Source organism: Antedon bifida, chromosome 3 (assembly GCF_963402885.1).
Source record: "Antedon bifida chromosome 3, ecAntBifi1.1, whole genome shotgun sequence".
NCBI classification, from domain to species: Eukaryota; Metazoa; Echinodermata; class Crinoidea; order Comatulida; family Antedonidae; genus Antedon; species Antedon bifida.
Window position 1 is genome coordinate 457,798 of NC_136228.1, and position 20,569 is coordinate 478,366.

Genomic DNA, 20,569 nt, shown 5'->3' on the forward strand with positions numbered 1-20,569 from the left:
TAGGTTATTCCAATAGAAGGTTTATTTTATTATTTTTTACAGTCAAAACTTAAATATGTTTGCTTTTCTTCAGAATTTCAGAATTAATATTAGGTTGTGCCTTATGTTGGCTGAAAACCGTCAAAACTCAAAGTTTGCAGAACCTATTATTACTTTACAATGGATTTAAAAATGATTTACAACAAAGTTCCAATATTTTCTTTTTTAACAGGTGTGAAAATTGAAGTATACGTCAAATTTAATCCAGATGATGTACCATTACGCTTGGTTCGGGAAGTTGAAGAATATTGTAAAGAAATGTTCAAAAAGAGTGCAGAACATTTTAAAAGCGTATACCCATCTCTCAGTTTAAGGGACATCAAAACTGCAGTGATTCCAAATACATCACTAGTGTTTTCTCTAGATACAGATAGTCAGTCTGCCTTGTTAAAATTAAAAGAGTTAGAGTCAAATGGAGCACTTCTTGAAGGTTTAGCAACGGTTTTTTTTACTGGAAGTCAACAACAGTTTTTAGATAAATGGACGACAAAAATTGATGACAAAAAACATAGGCCTAAAGGTAACTTATTGTATTCAAATTCAATAGCTTATTGCAGAATTATCATTTATTGAATTAATCAACATTTGAATCAATTAGGTTGCAAAAAAACAAGTGATTATTACTGGTTTGTGGGGTAAAATGAAAAAATGTTTTTATTTGTGGCACCCTTGTGTATACTCTTCGGCCATTAGACTTTTTAAAACTTTTTTTGATTTTCATGACAGATTATTAATTTATGTTGTAGAAATGTCAAAGTAATAATATTTTTTAATAATTTTTCTGACCATGGCTACACACCATCCTTAACTAACATGGTACAGTAGTCTGAGGGAAAAAAAGGTTTGTTAAAAAATAAAATATTACCTTTTAAGGTGTTGAATTACTATATTTTTTATATTCTGACTACAGGTGTGCATGCAATTTTTAATAAACATGGTAGTCTTCATCAAACCATGCATGAAAAATAAATGAAAAAAATGTTAATTAATTATCTTTTAAAGTTGCGGAAGTATTATTGGTTACAAACCAAAGTTCTTTGTCAGTTGATGATGAGGATAAACCACATGCTCTGGAAATCTTCTTCAACAACCTAGCAAAACAGAAGAAAGCAGCTACCACACACTGTTACAATATTATGAAACAACTTACGTCCTATTTTAAGAGTATTCGTATTGAGCAAATAGGAGCGGGATCTTTAGTGTTATATCTAACTGTGTATGACTCTAAATCATTAGAAGATCTCTGGAAAACGTATTCTAGTGAGAATCTGCTCAAAGATTTAGCAAAAATAGTAGCAGAGGAATTGCAGCAAGAATTTCCATTTGGTGTTAAAATTGAAGAACAAGATTTAAAATCTGCAATGAAAAAGATAAAGGAAATAGGTGAGAAATTATTTTGTTTAATTTTTTTTAATCGAAATTGAACATTTTATATGAGTAAGAATGATTCAACCATGTAAACAGGGTATTTGTTAATATTCTAGCAATGACAATATATTTTTCAAGGGAGGATCCAAGATGGGGGCCCTAAATTGTACAGGTGCCCTTTTTTTACACGACAAAAACAGAAATAGAAATCTCCCACGATGTGCGAGTCAATCCTGGGCGGTCTCTTCGGATATAAATAGAAATTTCCGGCGGCCAATCAGGATCAGCATAAGGTAGTACAGGAGATCGTTTCAGATACAACAGAGGACGCATTTTGTGTGTACTATTTTCAACAAAATGGCACATGTCTAGGCCTGCCGATTGTAGACACATGCCTACTAGGCCCGCCTATTGCAGGCACATGTCTAGGAGAAGTGCTTACGCCTACAGTACTTTGGGCATAATCATCTTACAATACAATATACACAAACATTCATACCTATTTAACTTTTTTCTAACACTGTAGTATGCATGTGGGCGCTACTGCAGTTTCGCACCACACCGTTATATCTTCGATTTCTCACCTAAACTTTCCTTTTTCACACTCACAACATAATTTTATGTAACATGTTTATACGATTCGACCACTTACGAAGTAATTTTTTTTTTAATAACAATACTTTTCAAAACATTTTAAACGATACTGAACTCGCTGTCAACACACTGCGAAATGTTCGTCATCTTATATTTATCACTTAATTGCCAGAATGTATGCTTCATTTTCCCCAAAACATGTAGAAACTATAGAGGGCAGTGTTATAAAATCCGATTACACATATATAGACCTATTTAGTTTTGAAAGGCAAGAAATGTTTTCAGCTGGCGAAATAGAGGTTGAATTAATATTTCATTATTAGTATTATTATTCATATTAATAGGTCCTATCAAAGAAAATTATCTCGGTCACTAATCAATACATTCACTAAAACAAAAACAAATCATTTTCTATTTTTTAATACAATGAGATAGCAATATTTGCTATGATCATGGATTAATCCATGCTGTGTTTTACATATTGAAATTGAAATATGGTTTATGATTTTTAAAAAACTGTGAATTGTTTTAAAAAAAATAAAATATTATATGTACGGACTCATATCGTCGCCGTTTTGATATGTAAAGCTGGTTCTTTATAAAACCACTCTCTGCAGTTTAAAAATAAAAACAGAAAATAAAACATACATTGATTTCTGGCAATTTTCTGATTCTAAAATGGCCACAGTTCGATCGAAGTATTCGAGGAAAAGGAGCTGTTTTGAAAGGCAATTTTTTTTGTGATAAAGGTAATATAACGGTGGCTAAATCATGGGAACATGTTACATAATGGCCCAAAATTGTATGATGTGGGTGTGAGAAAAAAAATTAGGTGAGAAATCGAAGATATAACAGTGTGGTGCGAAACTGCAGTAGCGCCTAAATGTTTTATATAATGTAACTGAATTAGTTATAAATAAAAGATAACTAATTAGAACGTTGCTATGTCATGCACAGCTAGCATGAGGAGATGGCTACGGCTCTACCTCTCACTCTCTCTCTCGCTCTCTCTCCAGAGCGCACATGCAATAATGCACATCGGCCACCTACAGTTTTCAGTGAGAAACATGCACATTTGCTGAGAATCTAGGGGGACTTTGCACAGTAAGACATAGGCACATGTGCATGTTTGCTCTCCGCGAGACTGTCACTGTGAGAAGTGCACATATGCTGATTTACATATAATTATTACTCTTTCTATACCTATTCAATAAAAAGTCTGTAAAATATCGTTTTTCTGAGTGTTTATTTAAATCTCCAATTAACATTCATGTCTCTAATGATTTACACGTTATCTTCCTTGTTTTTTATGAAAAATATCGTTCTGGGGAAAAAATTGAGTAATGTTCTAAGAACGATAGGTCGTCATATTTTTTATTTCACATTCACCAACATCGTCCTTTAAACTTTCTTTTAAATTGGAAACACATAAAGTTTATATTTTTCCTATGTAAAAAAACACGAAAAGATCGTTTTTCCAGAGTTTCAACCCGATTTGACGTCGGGAAAATGGTTTCCGCGGCGATTTTTATGTGTGTACTTAATGGTGCACATATGCTGATTTTACCAAAAATGCGTTATTTTACACAAAAATTCATCATTTTGTAAAAATTTTGAGTTTCATACACAATACATTTATATACTCTCTCTTTTTAATGAAGAAAACTAAAAAAAATATCGTGTCTTTTTTGAAAAAAATGTAATAAACGCGTAATTTCTCAGACTAGAATGCACTTTTGATGATTTTTGGATTTTTTCATGACTTATAACTTGGTATGTATTTGATTAAATTGTATGAAGTATGCTTTTCTCTACTCACTTTTCAACAAAGAAAATATTCTCTTGGGTCAAAATCGATAATTTATCGTTTTTCGGCTATAATTAATTACCTTATATGTAAAGAGCGCACGTCTAAATTGAGGTCGCCCTTTCACTGGAGGCTCGTTCGTTATTATATTTTTAAAATAGTTTTATAACTGTGGTGTTGTTATTTTAATAAAGTAGATTTAATTAATAACTATGCTGATTTTTATTTATTTTTAGGAGTTGTTTGATTAAAATTCGACAATTTTATGTTGCCTTAATCGAATTTGTTAAAAATTAAACTAGTAAATAAATAAAATTAGCCGTTAGGGTTATGTCAACCCAATGTTTGTGAATGCTAAATTCCGTAATTTCTTCAAAATTACTACTTTACTTTATATGAAGCAATGCTTTGACTATATTTCTATAACATATCAAAAGGATTTAATTGAAACTGTACAAAAAAGTGACAATTTATGCGATTTTCTATACCATACAAAAAAATTTGGAACTCGAAATATCGTTTTTGTAACCTACAGAACGAAATTTAAATTTGTTTGCGGTTCAACACACATTAAGATTATCGCGTCGTTCCGCCGACGTGACGCTATATTGGCAATTAGGTTTAGAGTAATTTCGCTATCGTAAACAGATATTTTTTCTTATTTTGCTTCGATTTTATTTTAATTTGGCTGTTACACTTATTCTTTCCTTTTATTGGCGTCAGACACTGTGCATTTGTGAACCAAGGGAGATCAATTTAGTGACTTTGGCATGAGTAAATAGTGAATTATTTAGCATTATTCTGCGGACTTCAAATTCAAAAGTAGAACCCGGAAGTTCGGCGTGGATCAATTATCATAATATAAACAAACATGTAGGATGGCTTTTTTCGGTAAACGATTAAACAAATGACTAGACTATTAATATGTAGTACTTTTTATTGTATTATAATAAACAAGGGAGAGGTAGGGACCATAGTTATGTCTACACTAGGCCGAAGTTTAAGCCAGGCTAGTTAGAGGGCCTCCAGTCGTATTGTAGTAGGCCTAGATAAAAGTAGGTAGGCCTAGATAAAGTAGTCTAGGCCTAGTTTGAATGTTCAAGTACTTTAGTAATACTATCAAAGTATTCACAGCATTTAATCTGTAAAAGGCTATCTAGACTAGTTGCTAGCTAGGCGAAAATAAAATTATTATAATTATACTGCCCTTATTGTTGGATGAGGCCATCGATCAAGTTTACATTTCGTACAAGTTGTTCTGTTTTTCTGTTGTAAATTAGTATTTTCTATCAATCATCAACATTTGGTGTTGCGGCTATCAGGACATCAACCTCATTGGCTAATAAACAGCTCAATAAACAGCTCAGTGCATTTCGGCCACTGATCATGTCTGTTGTCGCATCCCTACTTTACCAACAAAAAACACATCTCTTATAGACAATCGTCAATAAAAACAATTTTCAGAAAAAAATTTACAAATTAGGTCAGCCGAAACCAAATCAAATTACTAGAAAAAAACTAAAAAATATGCATTTGATGCCCGGTAAACTGTGCCGATAGAAATGTTCATGATGTACCCTAATGTAAAGAACATAATAAATCTTCTGAAACACCATTTTAAAAGCATTACCTTCGATTTCATAAAAAGAAGACACTGTCGCATCTACCATAAATTCAAGAGTGAAACAAGGTTAACACAATACAATATTTAAAATTTTATTGATTACATCACACAGAGAGTGTTAATATTCCATTACATGGAATGCTTAAATTTGACTGGGAATTATGCAATGAACAATAAATATTTATTTAAATAAGATATAATAATAAGGATTGATTTGATTTGAATTTATTTGGAAAATCATAAAAAATACATACAAAGTAATAACATAAATTAAGGCCACAGCTCAATCTTCTCATTCGGAAAAGTAAAGAATGCAAAAAGAAATGGACAGAGCCATGTGGGGGTCATTAAAACTGAATTGGACTGGGTCATTAGATAATGAGGAAACTGGACAATTGACCAATGGGGCCTATGAAGCTAGGAGGTTGTTTTGAATACCGGCAGACTAAAAACTGTCCATTTTAGAGGATTATCAAATGATCAATGTATTAAATAAATAAAAATATTAAATAATATTAATATAAAATCCTTGTACTATAGTACATGAATTTGTTTAAAAAAACGTTAAATTCGACTACATATGTATGTTGAATTAATTGTTAGCTTTTTTAATATGACGAGACATGTTTAGCGTGTGAACGATTGTCAATCAAAAATATTAGAATTCGTGGAAGGAAATATTTGATTCACATTAAAATGAATTATATTATTTTTTTCCACTCTTGACGAAGGTGACGGGTGGCAACCATAGCCGATTTCCATTCTTCATCAGATGTTGCAGCACAATACCAATTTCCATACTGAGTGTGGTTCTTATTTAACCTTGGTTGCTTACACTTTGAGCACACAGTCACAGACATTCTTGGTTTGTACATTTTGATCGGTTTCCAATATGTCTTTAGCCAAGTACTGCTAGCCTCAGGGACTGATGGTGGTGGGTTTGCTATCTCGCCTGGAACTGGGATCGACGGTCTGTTTCCTAGAGTTGCTCGGCCGGAAGTGTTTTTTGGTTGGACAAATGTGAAAGATGGAGCGCTTGCAGGAACGTTTAAAGGTTCAAGTAGGTTATTATCAGAGACAAGTTTGGGTGTTGTTGCTGAGATGCCAGATTTCAACACTTGCCGCTCTTGCTTCTTTGATGTTCTGTTGTACCTGTTGGAAATAAATCAAACACAGTATTTAAAAACTTGAATGTATTTATTGTAGTGTAAAATAACATCAATAACAAGTTAAACTCACCACTGGATGAGTGTCGTACGATTTATCTCCATCAACTGAAGCTTAGCAAACAACATCAGGTGTCCATTTGATAGCACTTTCCGACGAATGTTTTTGTAGCCTTTGCCGATTAGCGGCCAGCACTGGAAACGTTTCCCTCCGATATATACGGTAGACGGATACTCTTCACATAGTTTTGTAATAAGGCACTCCATATATCGATTGCAGTCCGGCCATTGGGCTGGTCCGGTGTTCTGACCTAAGAAGCATCTGTTAACCTACAAAGTGAAAAACGCAGGAAACTGCCTTACTGTCGAGTGCTTTCAACACCAGGTATCACAGCAGTCGTTCTACTTTTCTTGAACCTGCCTTTTGTGAAGTAATCGTGATGCCGTGCTTTGCGCTTAATGGTTTTGTCATATGCATCCAGGTTGTTCCACAACTTTGTGACATGTCCAGCATGACTTTGACTTATCACTCCACTGTCTTCCTTAAACTGCATAAGGTAGTTTGGCATAGCCTGGAATGTTGTCCAGTCCAGTGGAATCCTCAAGTTCCTAAATTTTTTGACAAAAATATGAAAACAACATAAATAATTAGACTTTATGCATTGTATTGCAAAACAGAAACAAAATTTATGAGGTAAATAATAATAATAATAATATTTATTCGGTCATCAATGTAAAAATAACCAGGAATGAGAATAGGCTAAAGCTCAAACAGACTCTGCACTCATTCCATACAATACAAACAGTTAAGATAAAACCATAAACAAGAAAAATACAAATAAACTATACATAACATGAAATATAGTGTTTTGTTAGAGCAGCCTTAAATATTGAAATTGTTTGTGAATCGTTTACGTCATTTGGTATTTGCTCCCATAGTCTAGGAAAGGAAACAAATACAGAATTATGAAAAGTATTGCCTAGGTAGAAGCTAATAATACAAATTTAACTCACTGTCGATAAGAGCTGCTTTTCCTTCATCATTATCATTATCATCATCATCATTACCATCACCTGAAGGCAAGGGCTGCTGCTGGGGCAGCGAGGGTTCTTTAGCGTTTGAGTTTCGAGCACTTTGTTCGACTGGTTGTACAGGTACTTGACTCCGATGATTTCTCCGGTGTACTTGTTTGGGATGATAAAACTTTTGTACACTTTTTTGCCAATCACTTGCTCTGCCAGTGTGTTGAGATGGTACTGATGATGGGTGCTCCAGACTGGGTAGCAGCTAGTGCACGGTTCGTGTTCCATCGAACAAGTCCATCCATCAGGTAAGCTTGGAAATGTAAGTCGCTAGCACGCTTACCTGAGAGAAAAATAAAACATACATAATTATCAAAAAAAAATCAGTACATAGGTTTGAAGATTTAGTAGATACCAAATAAAAAGTAATACCTGGAATGAACCTGTGAAGGTGAAGATGAAACGATTCCAAAGAAGTGTGGAGCCTCTTGCGCAACGATATACTGGCATGGTAACTCCACCCTTAATCATTTCGCTGGTTTTTGTGTAGAGTGGGATGCCTTCAGGATCCTGGATGCAGGTGATGTGTTGCTCTTGGAATTTCATTTGCTATTTTAATTACAAAACATACTGCATATTCCAGTACATTTTCCACTTGAATGTTTGTCCATGGTATTTACTATGCTGAAACTTGTAGCAGCCCAACCCATCACATTCATCTTTGGTGTTTCCACCCAGCCTGCACACCTCCTTGAAGGCATCTTGGCGTACATCATCAGGACTGCACCGAGAAGTTGGTCTTAACATACTGTACTTCTATTGAACACCTGCAAAACTAAAAAACTGATATGTGATAAAAGAAAATGTTACCGTATAATGCCACTGTGCACCGTGCAGTTGTAGTAATTATGAATTATGTTTTATTAAAAACACTATACAAAGACAGCATTTAGAACATAAATTAGAGTAAATTGAATAATCTTTGTTTATTAAACAGTGTATGTATCTACTCTTTGATCCTGAGCACTTCCTTATATGCAATCAAATTATTTAAGAATCTTATCTAAATCCACAAATACAATTGATTGCCTAATTAAACGAATGCTTTAGATCAAAGAGTTGAAGCCTACACTTTATTAAACAATCATTATAAAAGTTAAATTGTTCATCTATATCAATTAGAAGGGTAGAAATGTGAACAAGGCTTTATTCTGTTTCCCATGGGAGCTTATTTTGATACAGTACACATTAGTTTTTTTATAGTTTACTATTATTTTTAGGCCTAAAATCTATTTTTTTTCCGCAAATTGCAGCCTCCCTTTTATCCGAGTCAATTAAAATGAATAAATGGCTCGATTACAGGTGAAAGCATCAAATTGTTGCAAGAAATGTATGATCATGCTGGGAGGAAGCAATATCTATATGTGGTCTCCTTCACTAAACATTTAAAATAATTTACTATAATTACCTAACCTAAACATGTCCTGCAGACCCCTCAGTCTTGCTTCTAGCTAGCTAAATCACTTTAAACTAAATTCATTCATCACAGTTCTGCAATATTACAGAGGCTAGTCTAACTAGATGGTAGTAGTAGGATTGTTGAAATATTAAATAAATTAAACTTTGAAGAATAGCTCACTTTAAACTCAATTTACTAATCTACTGTAGTATATAATATAATAATCTAATATCTCTGCATGCACACAATGTTCTGAACACAACCTTATTTTAAGTATTATGGAATCAAAATTTATTCGATTGATTAATGGATTACCTTGGGAATTACCTGAATACAGTAAATGCAACCAGTTACAATAGTTATCATCAATAATGACTTCAACACCAACCCACATAGATGAAACTGAAAGTAACAATGTAAATACAGTTGTTCAGTTCAGTAATGTGGGGGAAGTTAGTAATAACTACGTCAGAATAAACAACACAGGTACCAATAATAAAGCAGGAGTTCTCAACAGTTTTCAATCGTACGCCACATTGTAATTTACTAATAATGTTGTGTGCCAGAGATAGAATGTGAAGTCACAGGTGGGGGAACCAGCCGTGTAACAAGGGTGTTGTGTTGAATGTGTAAACCAAGCATTATAGTCAACACTCCTACTAGTAAACAAAACAGAAACAAAATATTTCATCTCATATTTGATACAACACAGTTCGTTAAGTTGTGCAGTATTATTATTTAATTTGACATTTAATTAAATAAAACACATGCATACAAAACATACGTATTGTAAACTCTTACTTTTAAACTGCAAAAGGATGTTATGATGAAGAATATCCAGAAATTTTAACAGCAACTAACTGTTGGTGGAAAATTAATGGCATATTAAAATATTAAAGTTTTCAGTTTATATTTATTAGACAACTGATAGACAAACTATATATAGATGCATATTACACAAGTACAAATAATAATTCACTGTCAATTAATAATTTATAACTTTTTTTTGTTTTTTTTTCATTTATAACAATATAAACCTTTTGTTTAGATCAGCTTTTGGAAATAATGCCCTGCTATTTTAGGGTATTTAACATTATCGTATACTCAGAGTATACATACAGAAGAGTTGGTGTTAAAAAGGAGAAAGCAGAAATAAAAATAACCTATTACAAGTAAAATAGTTTTTGCAAACTAGCTATGGTTATAACTTACCAGGTCTAAATGTGTTTGTTGTAATAATGACTGCTAAAAACCATGACTCTGAAAGAAACTCAAAGTAACTCAAACTACATGTTAATCAACATCAAAACATATGAAAATAATAAGGTAGCATGTTGTGGTGGCTTTATCATTAACTAAAATACTGCTATGTTAGGATATGCTTGGGATCATGTTCTATTTCTGCCAATTTTCTGAATAATCTATTAAGCTACAGAGAGCTAGAATTATGTTTAACCTGTCTGTGATTTGATGATCCATATTAACATCTTGAAAGGTCTTTCCTTGCATAGAAGACAAAACTACTGTTTTCATTAATTACTTTATAGAATTTTATTTTTCTTTTTTTGTAACTTAAATTAACATTTCCATTATTAAATCATTTAAAATAGTATAACATTTCATTATTAACACATGCTATGAATATAATATAGTCGACTCTCCAAATACTGGACTCTGAACTGAAAAAACCGGACACTCTCCCAATACCAGAATTGTCTTGAGGACCAGAAGACCCCAAATTCCTAAGCTTTTAACATTAAGAGAATTTTCCGAAGCATGTAGGGAAAGTTTTGTGTAACTGAGCAGACAGGTCTATTTTCAATAAGGTGATGGGACCAGGATAGCTTCATTTGCCAAGTCATGCATAACATATCGTTTGAGGGGCTTCATAAGCAGCCGCACATGTGGTTTAATCTTCTCTTTTGTTTTAATTTAGCTGACCGAGACAATCACTACATAGTTGCACGCTTATCCACTTTAGCGGACTTCCTGCTATGCGGAACAGGATGTAAACTCGTTAAAAAACACATTCCGAATACCAAACCGTTACGGAATCCAACATATTCTGCCAGGTGTCCGGTATTAGGAAAGTTGACTGTACAATAATGAATAATTTATCAACTACATATGTTATTAAACCAACACACAAACAATTAATGTTTAAACAACCACACATATTAAACGATGAGACATGTTTTGTCTAAATCAACTAACAATTACTTATTAAGGGTATGTTCAGACTCTTGACGTAAAAGTAGCATTATGTATGCAACATACATATCTTTGTGTCTGAACTAGGTTGCGGATTGTAAATGATATTGTAACACTTGCGAGAGTCAGAAAACTTCAAAGTATAAAACTAAATTGAAGGCCCCGATGATTCCTATGCCAATTATCAGTATAAATTACTTTCAATTAAGGGCTTGACTACTTCTCCCTACCATCCACAAACCGATGAATTAGTGGAAAGCTTTAATGGCACCCTTAAGTCTACGGTTTGTTCAGGATGATCCCCAGGAATGGAATAAATTGCATCCGTACCTATTATTTGCTTATAGGGAGGTACCACAGGAGTCTACTGGGTTCTCCCCACATGATACGTCCACTTCTAGGGATAGTATGACTGATAACCACATCATGGAGGGAATGAAGTTCATCAGTTTTTATATGAGAAAACAAATTTGCTATCCTGACTCTGTAGAGATAGTCAACAGAAGGCAAACACCAGTGATTCTGCTAACTTTTCTAATCAGACGATCTATTAATTCTTTATCTTTGTTAAAAGCAATTTCTCCCCATCCTGTTAAGCAATAACTCCAAACCCCACAAACAACTGACGTATAAAAGATAGTGATGGTTTTGTTACTAACATTAAAAGCATTTACATACGAGTATTCAATTTCTTACTAATATATTCTAAATATTCAGAAAAATTTAATCTATCTTTACATGATTACCATCAATAATGAATGAATAACATCAGTAGATGCCCTAAATTTAGTACGAAAATCTCCCATTTCTTTGGTCTTAGAATAGCAGTATTAAGTTTAAGATGGTTTTTATTACAAAAACCTTACAAACCGGTCAATTTCAGCTTTATAATAACCATAGTTGTCATGTTTGACCCAGGATGGCTGTGTCATCAGCTAATTTGATAACAGGGCAATCTGGGTGATCGGACTTAAAGTCTGAAGTGAACACAGTGAATAGGAAAGGGGCTAAAACTGTGCCCTGTGGGGAACCTGTGTTACTAAACAATAATTTCATATTTAACTTCGCTGTTTAGTTTAACATATTGATATCTATGTGTCAAAAAAATTAAGTACAAGGCCATTCAACTTATTAGGTACGTTGGCATTTATCAAATTATTTGTCAACAGATGAAGGCCGATGATAGATCAAAATACATTATTCTGACACTGTGTTGGTGTTTGTACCCTCTAAATGAGAATAATGTATAACGTTCGTGTAATATTGATCCATTGCGATTGATTATTGCGATTAAAATCATCATTTATTATAATATAAGCATCAGCGTATTTGGCTTCAATGTCTAAGATAACATCATTTATTTCACAAAGGACCTCTTTTCCAAGATTAGTGTGCGGAATGTAGATGGAAGTGTTCATAATAACTGAAAATTCACATGGTAAATAATATTAGCAGAGGTGTTTTCTGAATTTGACTTAGTGTTGAAGGTAAGCCAGGAAAAACTACTGTAATAAAGCATGACGTACACCCAGTTAGACAAAAAGCTTATCCAATTCCTCAGGCTAAGTTAGGCAAAGTAAAAGAAGAGTCTCACTGTCCAAAACTGGATGGTACAGCTCGCTTTAACGTGAATTACAAAAAAGTGAATAGTTTGCATCCAATGCCACGGATAAATGAAATAATAGGCAGGGTTGGTACTAATAAATTTATAACGAAATTAGATTTATGTAGAGTTTCCTAACTGAACGGTCAAAACCATATACAGCTTTTTCAACACCAATTTAAGTGTTAGGCCAAGAGTCTGGACATACCCTAAATAACCACAGTACACCACAATCAGTTCAACAATTCTGATTAAACCATGACACATGTTTTGTTTAAATCAGTTCAACAATTACTGATTAAACCATGACACATGTTTTGTTTAAATCAACTAAGCAACTAATGTCTAAAAAACCAAACATGTTTTGTTTAAACATGGAGTAAATATAACTCCATGGTTTAAATCAGTTCAACAAATTACTGATTAAATCATGACACATGTTTTGTTTATGTCTAAAAAACCACACATGTTTTGTTTAAACATGGAGTAAATATAACTCCATGGTTTAAATCAGTTCAACAATTACTGAAACCATGACACATGTTTTGTTTAAATCAGTTCAACAATTATTGATTAAACCATGACACATGTTTTGTTTAAATCAGTTCAACAATTCTGATTAAACCATGCAACATGTTTTGTTTAAATCAGTTCAACAATTACTGATTAAACCATGACACATGTTTTGTTTAAATCAACTAAGCAACTAATGTCTAAAAAACCACACATGTTTTGTTTAAACATGGAGTAAATATAACTCCATGGTTTAAATCAGTTCAACAAATTACTGATTAAATCATGACACATGTTTTGTTTAAATCAACTAAGCAACTAATGTCTAAAAAACCACACATGTTTTGTTTAAACATGGAGTAAATATAACTCCATGGTTTAAATCAGTTCAACAAATTACTGATTAAACCATGACACATGTTTTGTTTAAATCAGGTCAACAATTATTGATTAAACCATGACACATGTTTTGTTTAAATCAGTTCAACAATTCTGATTAAACCATAACACATGTTTTGTTTAAATCAGTTCAACAATTACTCATTAAACCATGACACATGTTTTGTTTAAATCAACTAAGCAACTAATGTTTTAAAAAACCACACATGTTTTTGTTTAAACATGGAGTAAATATAACTCCATGGTTTAAATCAGGTCAACAATTACTGATTAAACCATGACACATTTTTTGTTTTAAATCAATTAAGCAACTAATGTCTAAAAAAACCACACATGTTTTTGTTTAAACTAGTAAATATAACTCCATGGTTTAAATTGTGATTTGTTTATGAAAAGTAAAAGTAATACAACTAAAACATGGGGAATTATAAATAGTATTCTTAAAGGCAAAAGTCAGACTGTTCATGAAATTATTCCAGATAAACTTAAAGAATCATTAAATGATGTTAATATTGAATGTAATTCCAATGAACAAAAAGCCAACTTGTTTAATGATTACTTTGTAAATATCGGCAGAAATTAGCAAGCAAGATTGATTGTTCTTAAAAAAGTTCCAATGATTATTTGAAAAATTCAATTAGTTCCTCTTTATTTTGGAAACCTGTTTTAGAATTTAAAGAATTATAAAGAAATATAGATATAAAAAAGTCCAATTGACATGACCAGTTATCTGCTAGATTAATTAAGGATTCATCTATTGTAAAGCCATTACCATATATTAACTTATCACTTGTCACAGGTGTTTTTCCTGATGACTTGAAGTTGGCACAAGTGACTCCAATTTTTAAAAAGGGTTATAAGAATTTATCTAAACTGTTACTGAATAATCAACTACATTTTGACTAGACAATTCACTGATTATTCTACTATGTATTTGCAGTTTAAATTCTCTAAACTGTTACTGAATAATCAACTACATTTTAACTAGACAATTCACTGATTATTTAACTATGTATTTGCAGTTTAATTTATCTGAACTGTTACTGACTAATCAACTACATTTTGACTAGACAATTCACTGATTATTTAACTATGTATTTGCAGTTTAATTTATCTGAACTATTACTGATTAATCAACTACATTTTGACTAGAAAATTCATTGGTTATTCTAATATTTACACACAGTTTAAATTATCTAAACTGTTACTGACTAATCAACTACATTTTGAATATACAATTCACTGATTATTTAACTATGTATTTGCAGTTTAATTTATCTGAACTGTTACTGAATAATCAACTACATTTTGACTAGACAATTCACTGATTATTTAACTATGTATTTGCAGTTTAATTTATCTGAACTGTTACTGAATAATCAACTACATTTTAACTAGACAATTCACTGATTATTTAACTATGTATTTGCAGTTTAATTTATCTGAACTGTTACTGAATAATCAACTACATTTTAACTAGAGAATTCACTGATTATTTAACTATGTATTTTCAGTTTAATTTATCTGAACTGTTACTGAATAATCAACTACATTTTAACTAGACAATTCACTGATTATTTAACTATGTATTTGCAGTTTAATTTATCTGAACTGTTACTGAATAATCAACTACATTTTAACTAGAGAATTCACTGATTATTTAACTATGTATTTTCAGTTTAATTTATCTGAACTGTTACTGAATAATCAACTACATTTTAACTAGACAATTCACTGATTATTTAACTATGTATTTGCAGTTTAATTTATCTAAACTGTTACTGAATAATCAACTACATTTTGACTAGAAAATTCATTGGTTATTCTAATATTTACACACAGTTTAAATTATCTAAACTGTTACTGACTAATCAACTACATTTTGACTAGACAATTCACTGATTATTTCACTATGTATTTGCAGTTTAATTTATCTGAACTGTTACTGAATAATCAACTACATTTTGACTAGACAATTCACTGATTATTTAACTATGTATTTGCAGTTTAATTTATCTAAACTGTTACTGAATAATCAACTACATTTTGACTAGAAAATTCATTGGTTATTCTAAAATTTACACACAGTTTAAATTATCTAAACTGTTACTGAATAATCAACTACATTTTGACTAGAAAATTCATTGGTTATTCTAATATTTACACACAGTTTAAATTATCTAAACTGTTACTGACTAATCAACTACATTTTGACTAGACAATTCACTGATTATTTCACTATGTATTTGCAGTTTAAATTATCTAAACTGTTACTGACTAATCAACTACATTTTGACTAGAAAATTCATTGGTTATTCTAATATTTACACACAGTTTAAATTATCTAAACTGTTACTGAATAATCAACTACATTTTGACTAGACAATTCATTGATTATTCTAATATTTACACACAGTTTAATTTATCTAAACTGTTACTGAATAATCAACTACATTTTGACTAGACAATTCACTGATTATTTCACTATGTATTTGCAGTTTAATTTATCTAAACTGTTACTGAATAATCAACTACATTTTGACTAGACAATTCACTGATTATTTCACTATGTATTTGCAGTTTAATTTATCTGAACTGTTACTGAATAATCAACTACATTTTGACTAGACAATTCACTGATTATTTCACTATGTATTTGCAGTTTAATCTAAACTGTTACTGAATAATCAACTACATTTTAACTAGACAATTCACTGATTATTTAACTATGTATTTGCAGTTTAATTTATCTGAACTGTTACTGAATAATCAACTACATTTTAACTAGAGAATTCACTGATTATTTAACTATGTATTTTCAGTTTAATTTATCTGAACTGTTACTGAATAATCAACTACATTTTAACTAGACAATTCACTGATTATTTAACTATGTATTTGCAGTTTAATTTATCTAAACTGTTACTGAATAATCAACTACATTTTGACTAGAAAATTCATTGGTTATTCTAATATTTACACACAGTTTAAATTATCTAAACTGTTACTGACTAATCAACTACATTTTGACTAGACAATTCACTGATTATTTCACTATGTATTTGCAGTTTAATTTATCTGAACTGTTACTGAATAATCAACTACATTTTGACTAGACAATTCACTGATTATTTCACTATGTATTTGCAGTTTAATTTATCTAAACTGTTACTGAATAATCAACTACATTTTGACTAGAAAATTCATTGGTTATTCTAAAATTTACACACAGTTTAAATTATCTAAACTGTTACTGAATAATCAACTACATTTTGACTAGACAATTCATTGGTTATTCTAATATTTACACACAGTTTAAATTATCTAAACTGTTACTGACTAATCAACTACATTTTGACTAGAAAATTCATTGGTTATTCTAATATTTACACACAGTTTAAATTATCTAAACTGTTACTGAATAATCAACTACATTTTGACTAGAAAATTCATTGGTTATTCTAATATTTACACACAGTTTAAATTATCTAAACTGTTACTGACTAATCAACTACATTTTGACTAGACAATTCACTGATTATTTCACTATGTATTTGCAGTTTAAATTATCTAAACTGTTACTGACTAATCAACTACATTTTGACTAGAAAATTCATTGGTTATTCTAATATTTACACACAGTTTAAATTATCTAAACTGTTACTGAATAATCAACTACATTTTGACTAGACAATTCATTGATTATTCTAATATTTACACACAGTTTAATTTATCTAAACTGTTACTGAATAATCAACTACATTTTGACTAGACAATTCACTGATTATTTCACTATGTATTTGCAGTTTAATTTATCTAAACTGTTACTGAATAATCAACTACATTTTGACTAGACAATTCACTGATTATTTCACTATGTATTTGCAGTTTAATCTAAACTGTTACTGAATAATCAACTACATTTTGACTAGACAATTCACTGATTATTTCACTATGTATTTGCAGTTTAATTTATCTGAACTGTTACTGAATAATCAACTACATTTTGACTAGAAAATTCACTGATTATTTCACTATGTATTTGCAGTTTAATTTATCTGAACTGTTACTGAATAATCAACTACATTTTGACTAGACAATTCAATGATTAATTCACTATGTATTTGCAGTTTAATTTATCTAAACTGTTACTGAATAATCAACTACATTTTGACTAGACAATTCACTGGTTATTCTAATATTTACACACAGTTTAATTTATCTAAACTGTTACTGAATAATCAACTACATTTTGACTAGACAATTCACTGATTATTTCACTATGTATTTGCAGTTTAATTTATCTAAACTATTACTGAATAATCAACTACATTTTGACTAGACAATTCACTGATTATTTCACTATGTATTTGCAGTTTAATTTATCTAAACTGTTACTGAATAATCAACTACATTTTGACTAGACAATTCACTGGTTATTCTAATATTTACACACAGTTTAATTTATCTAAACTGTTACTGAATAATCAACTACATTTTGACTAGACAATTCACTGATTATTTCACTATGTATTTGCAGTTTAATTTATCTAAACTGTTACTGAATAATCAACTACATTTTGACTAGACAATTCACTGATTATTTCACTATGTATTTGCAGTTTAATTTATCTAAACTGTTACTGAATAATCAACTACATTTTGACTAGACAATTCACTGATTATTTCACTATGTATTTGCAGTTTAATTTATCTGAACTGTTACTGAATAATCAACTACATTTTGACTAGACAATTCACTGATTATTTCACTATGTATTTGCAGTTTAATCTAAACTGTTACTGAATAATCAACTACATTTTGACTAGACAATTCACTGATTATTTCACTATGTATTTGCAGTTTAATTTATCTGAACTGTTACCGAATAATATATACATACAGTTTATTTTAGTGATATTTTCCACGATGATCTATTTCTGTAAATAATAAATAAACATATAATTAATTAATGTATGATAGTATTTCACTTACTTTGAAAGAAGACAGGCAAATCTTCATAGTTCTATAGAAAACTTGCAATGCTTTTAAATAATTTCTTGCTACCGCATGCCACTGAAATTAAAAACATAAACCTACCTTTGGATACATCCTCCTCATTTTGTCATATAACTGTTGAAATCCATAGTAATGTAGAACTGGATTTTTGTTATAGACTTCTCTTGCCTACAAAATAAAAAAAAATTGTATTAATGTGATTATTACAATTAAATAGATAACAAAAAATGCCAGCTGACAATACATAAACATTAAACATACTGTTCTTTTTGGCACATGACCCTCTTCTATTTGCCTGCCAAACAATTTAAAGACAGCATCCATAACGTCTTGGTTGTCAAATTTCGACCTTGGCCCATATTTGCCTGGAGGATGGCTTACAGACTAGTTATATTGAAAGTAGAAAAATAATAAAGTAAAATTAATAGGTGAAATAAGTTTTACAGAAAATGTACTTCAAGTATTTCAAATGAGAATTGTATTGATGTTTTAGATAACAATAATAATGATAATAATACCAGAAGTAATTAAAGTGCTTGTAAGATTATCTGGTGGATAATGTTAAAATGAAATTGTATGCCACATACGGATTTGATTATGGGTGATTAGCATAGATTAAATTAAAATAAAATAAACACATTCTATGAACTCAGTACTACACAAAACTAAAAATGCATGCAGTTATTTGGTGGTTGATGTTAAAATAAAAGTGTATGCCACATCAGGATTTGAACCCGAGACCTTCGACAAGAGTGCCGATGCTCTACCAGCTGAGCTATGATAGCATTCTATAAAAGAAATAGATGTTGTGATTAGCATGGATTAACACATTCTATAAACTACTAAAAAAAAACAAAACATGCATGCAGTTATCTGGTAGATGATTTTAATATGAAAGTGTATGCCACATCAGGATTTGAATCTGAAAATTAGCAAAGATTAAATTAAAATAAAAAAAACAACACAAACACATTCTATAAACTACTAAACATGCATGCAGTTATCTGGTGGATGATATTAGATATGAAAATGTATGCCACATCAGGATTTGAATCTGAGTGATTAGCATAGATTAAATTAAAATAAAAAAAAAACACATTCTATAAACTGCTAAGTTACCAACTGAGCTATGATAGCATTCTATAACAGAAGAAGATGTTGATATTTAGTATGGATAAAACATTCTGAAAACTACTAAATTTATAAACAGCATACAACTGCAAAGTGAGGATTTGAACAATTACTTTACAAACTACAGAACAAGTAATTATAATTGCTGACAAAGTTATCTTGGGGAGGCCTCAAATAAATTAACTAAGCATACAAACTAGAGAATACAAAGAGTAATGTGCAAATTTAAAAAGTAAACATTTTCCTGTTTTTTGAGATACCAAGACCTGATAAAAACAGTTAAAGAATGTCCATACAAGTACAAAAGACATTCTGCTGACCTGAAATAAAAACTAATTAAACAAGTACAGTACAGCAAAATATACAAGGAAACTTTGCTGACCTGGTAAAAACATTAGTGCAATATATTGGGAGACTCAAAATCCTACCGTCACCCAAGGAATCATTTTGCAGTACTAAAAAAATAATGTACAGTACTTATAAAAATTGTTTAAAATACTACATCAACGTTTTTAAAAAGAGTTTTGTCTGGCAATATTAGTTTGATGCTTTACATATGTGTCCTTTTAACAATTATTGAATACTTACAGATGATGGCACTTCATTATCTTG

At 30.9% G+C, this 20,569-nt stretch overlaps 1 protein-coding gene across 1 annotated transcript in view; it reads left to right on the forward strand.

Annotated features, from left to right (window-relative positions):
* Positions 1-20,569, forward strand: part of LOC144838571 (uncharacterized) — a 62,254-nt gene that overhangs the window by 2,845 nt on the left and 38,840 nt on the right. The window contains exons 4-5 of the mRNA XM_078693985.1: positions 212-559; positions 1,042-1,422. Coding sequence (XP_078550111.1) covers positions 212-559; positions 1,042-1,422 — 729 coding nt within the window. The remainder of the gene's footprint in view (positions 1-211; positions 560-1,041; positions 1,423-20,569) is intronic.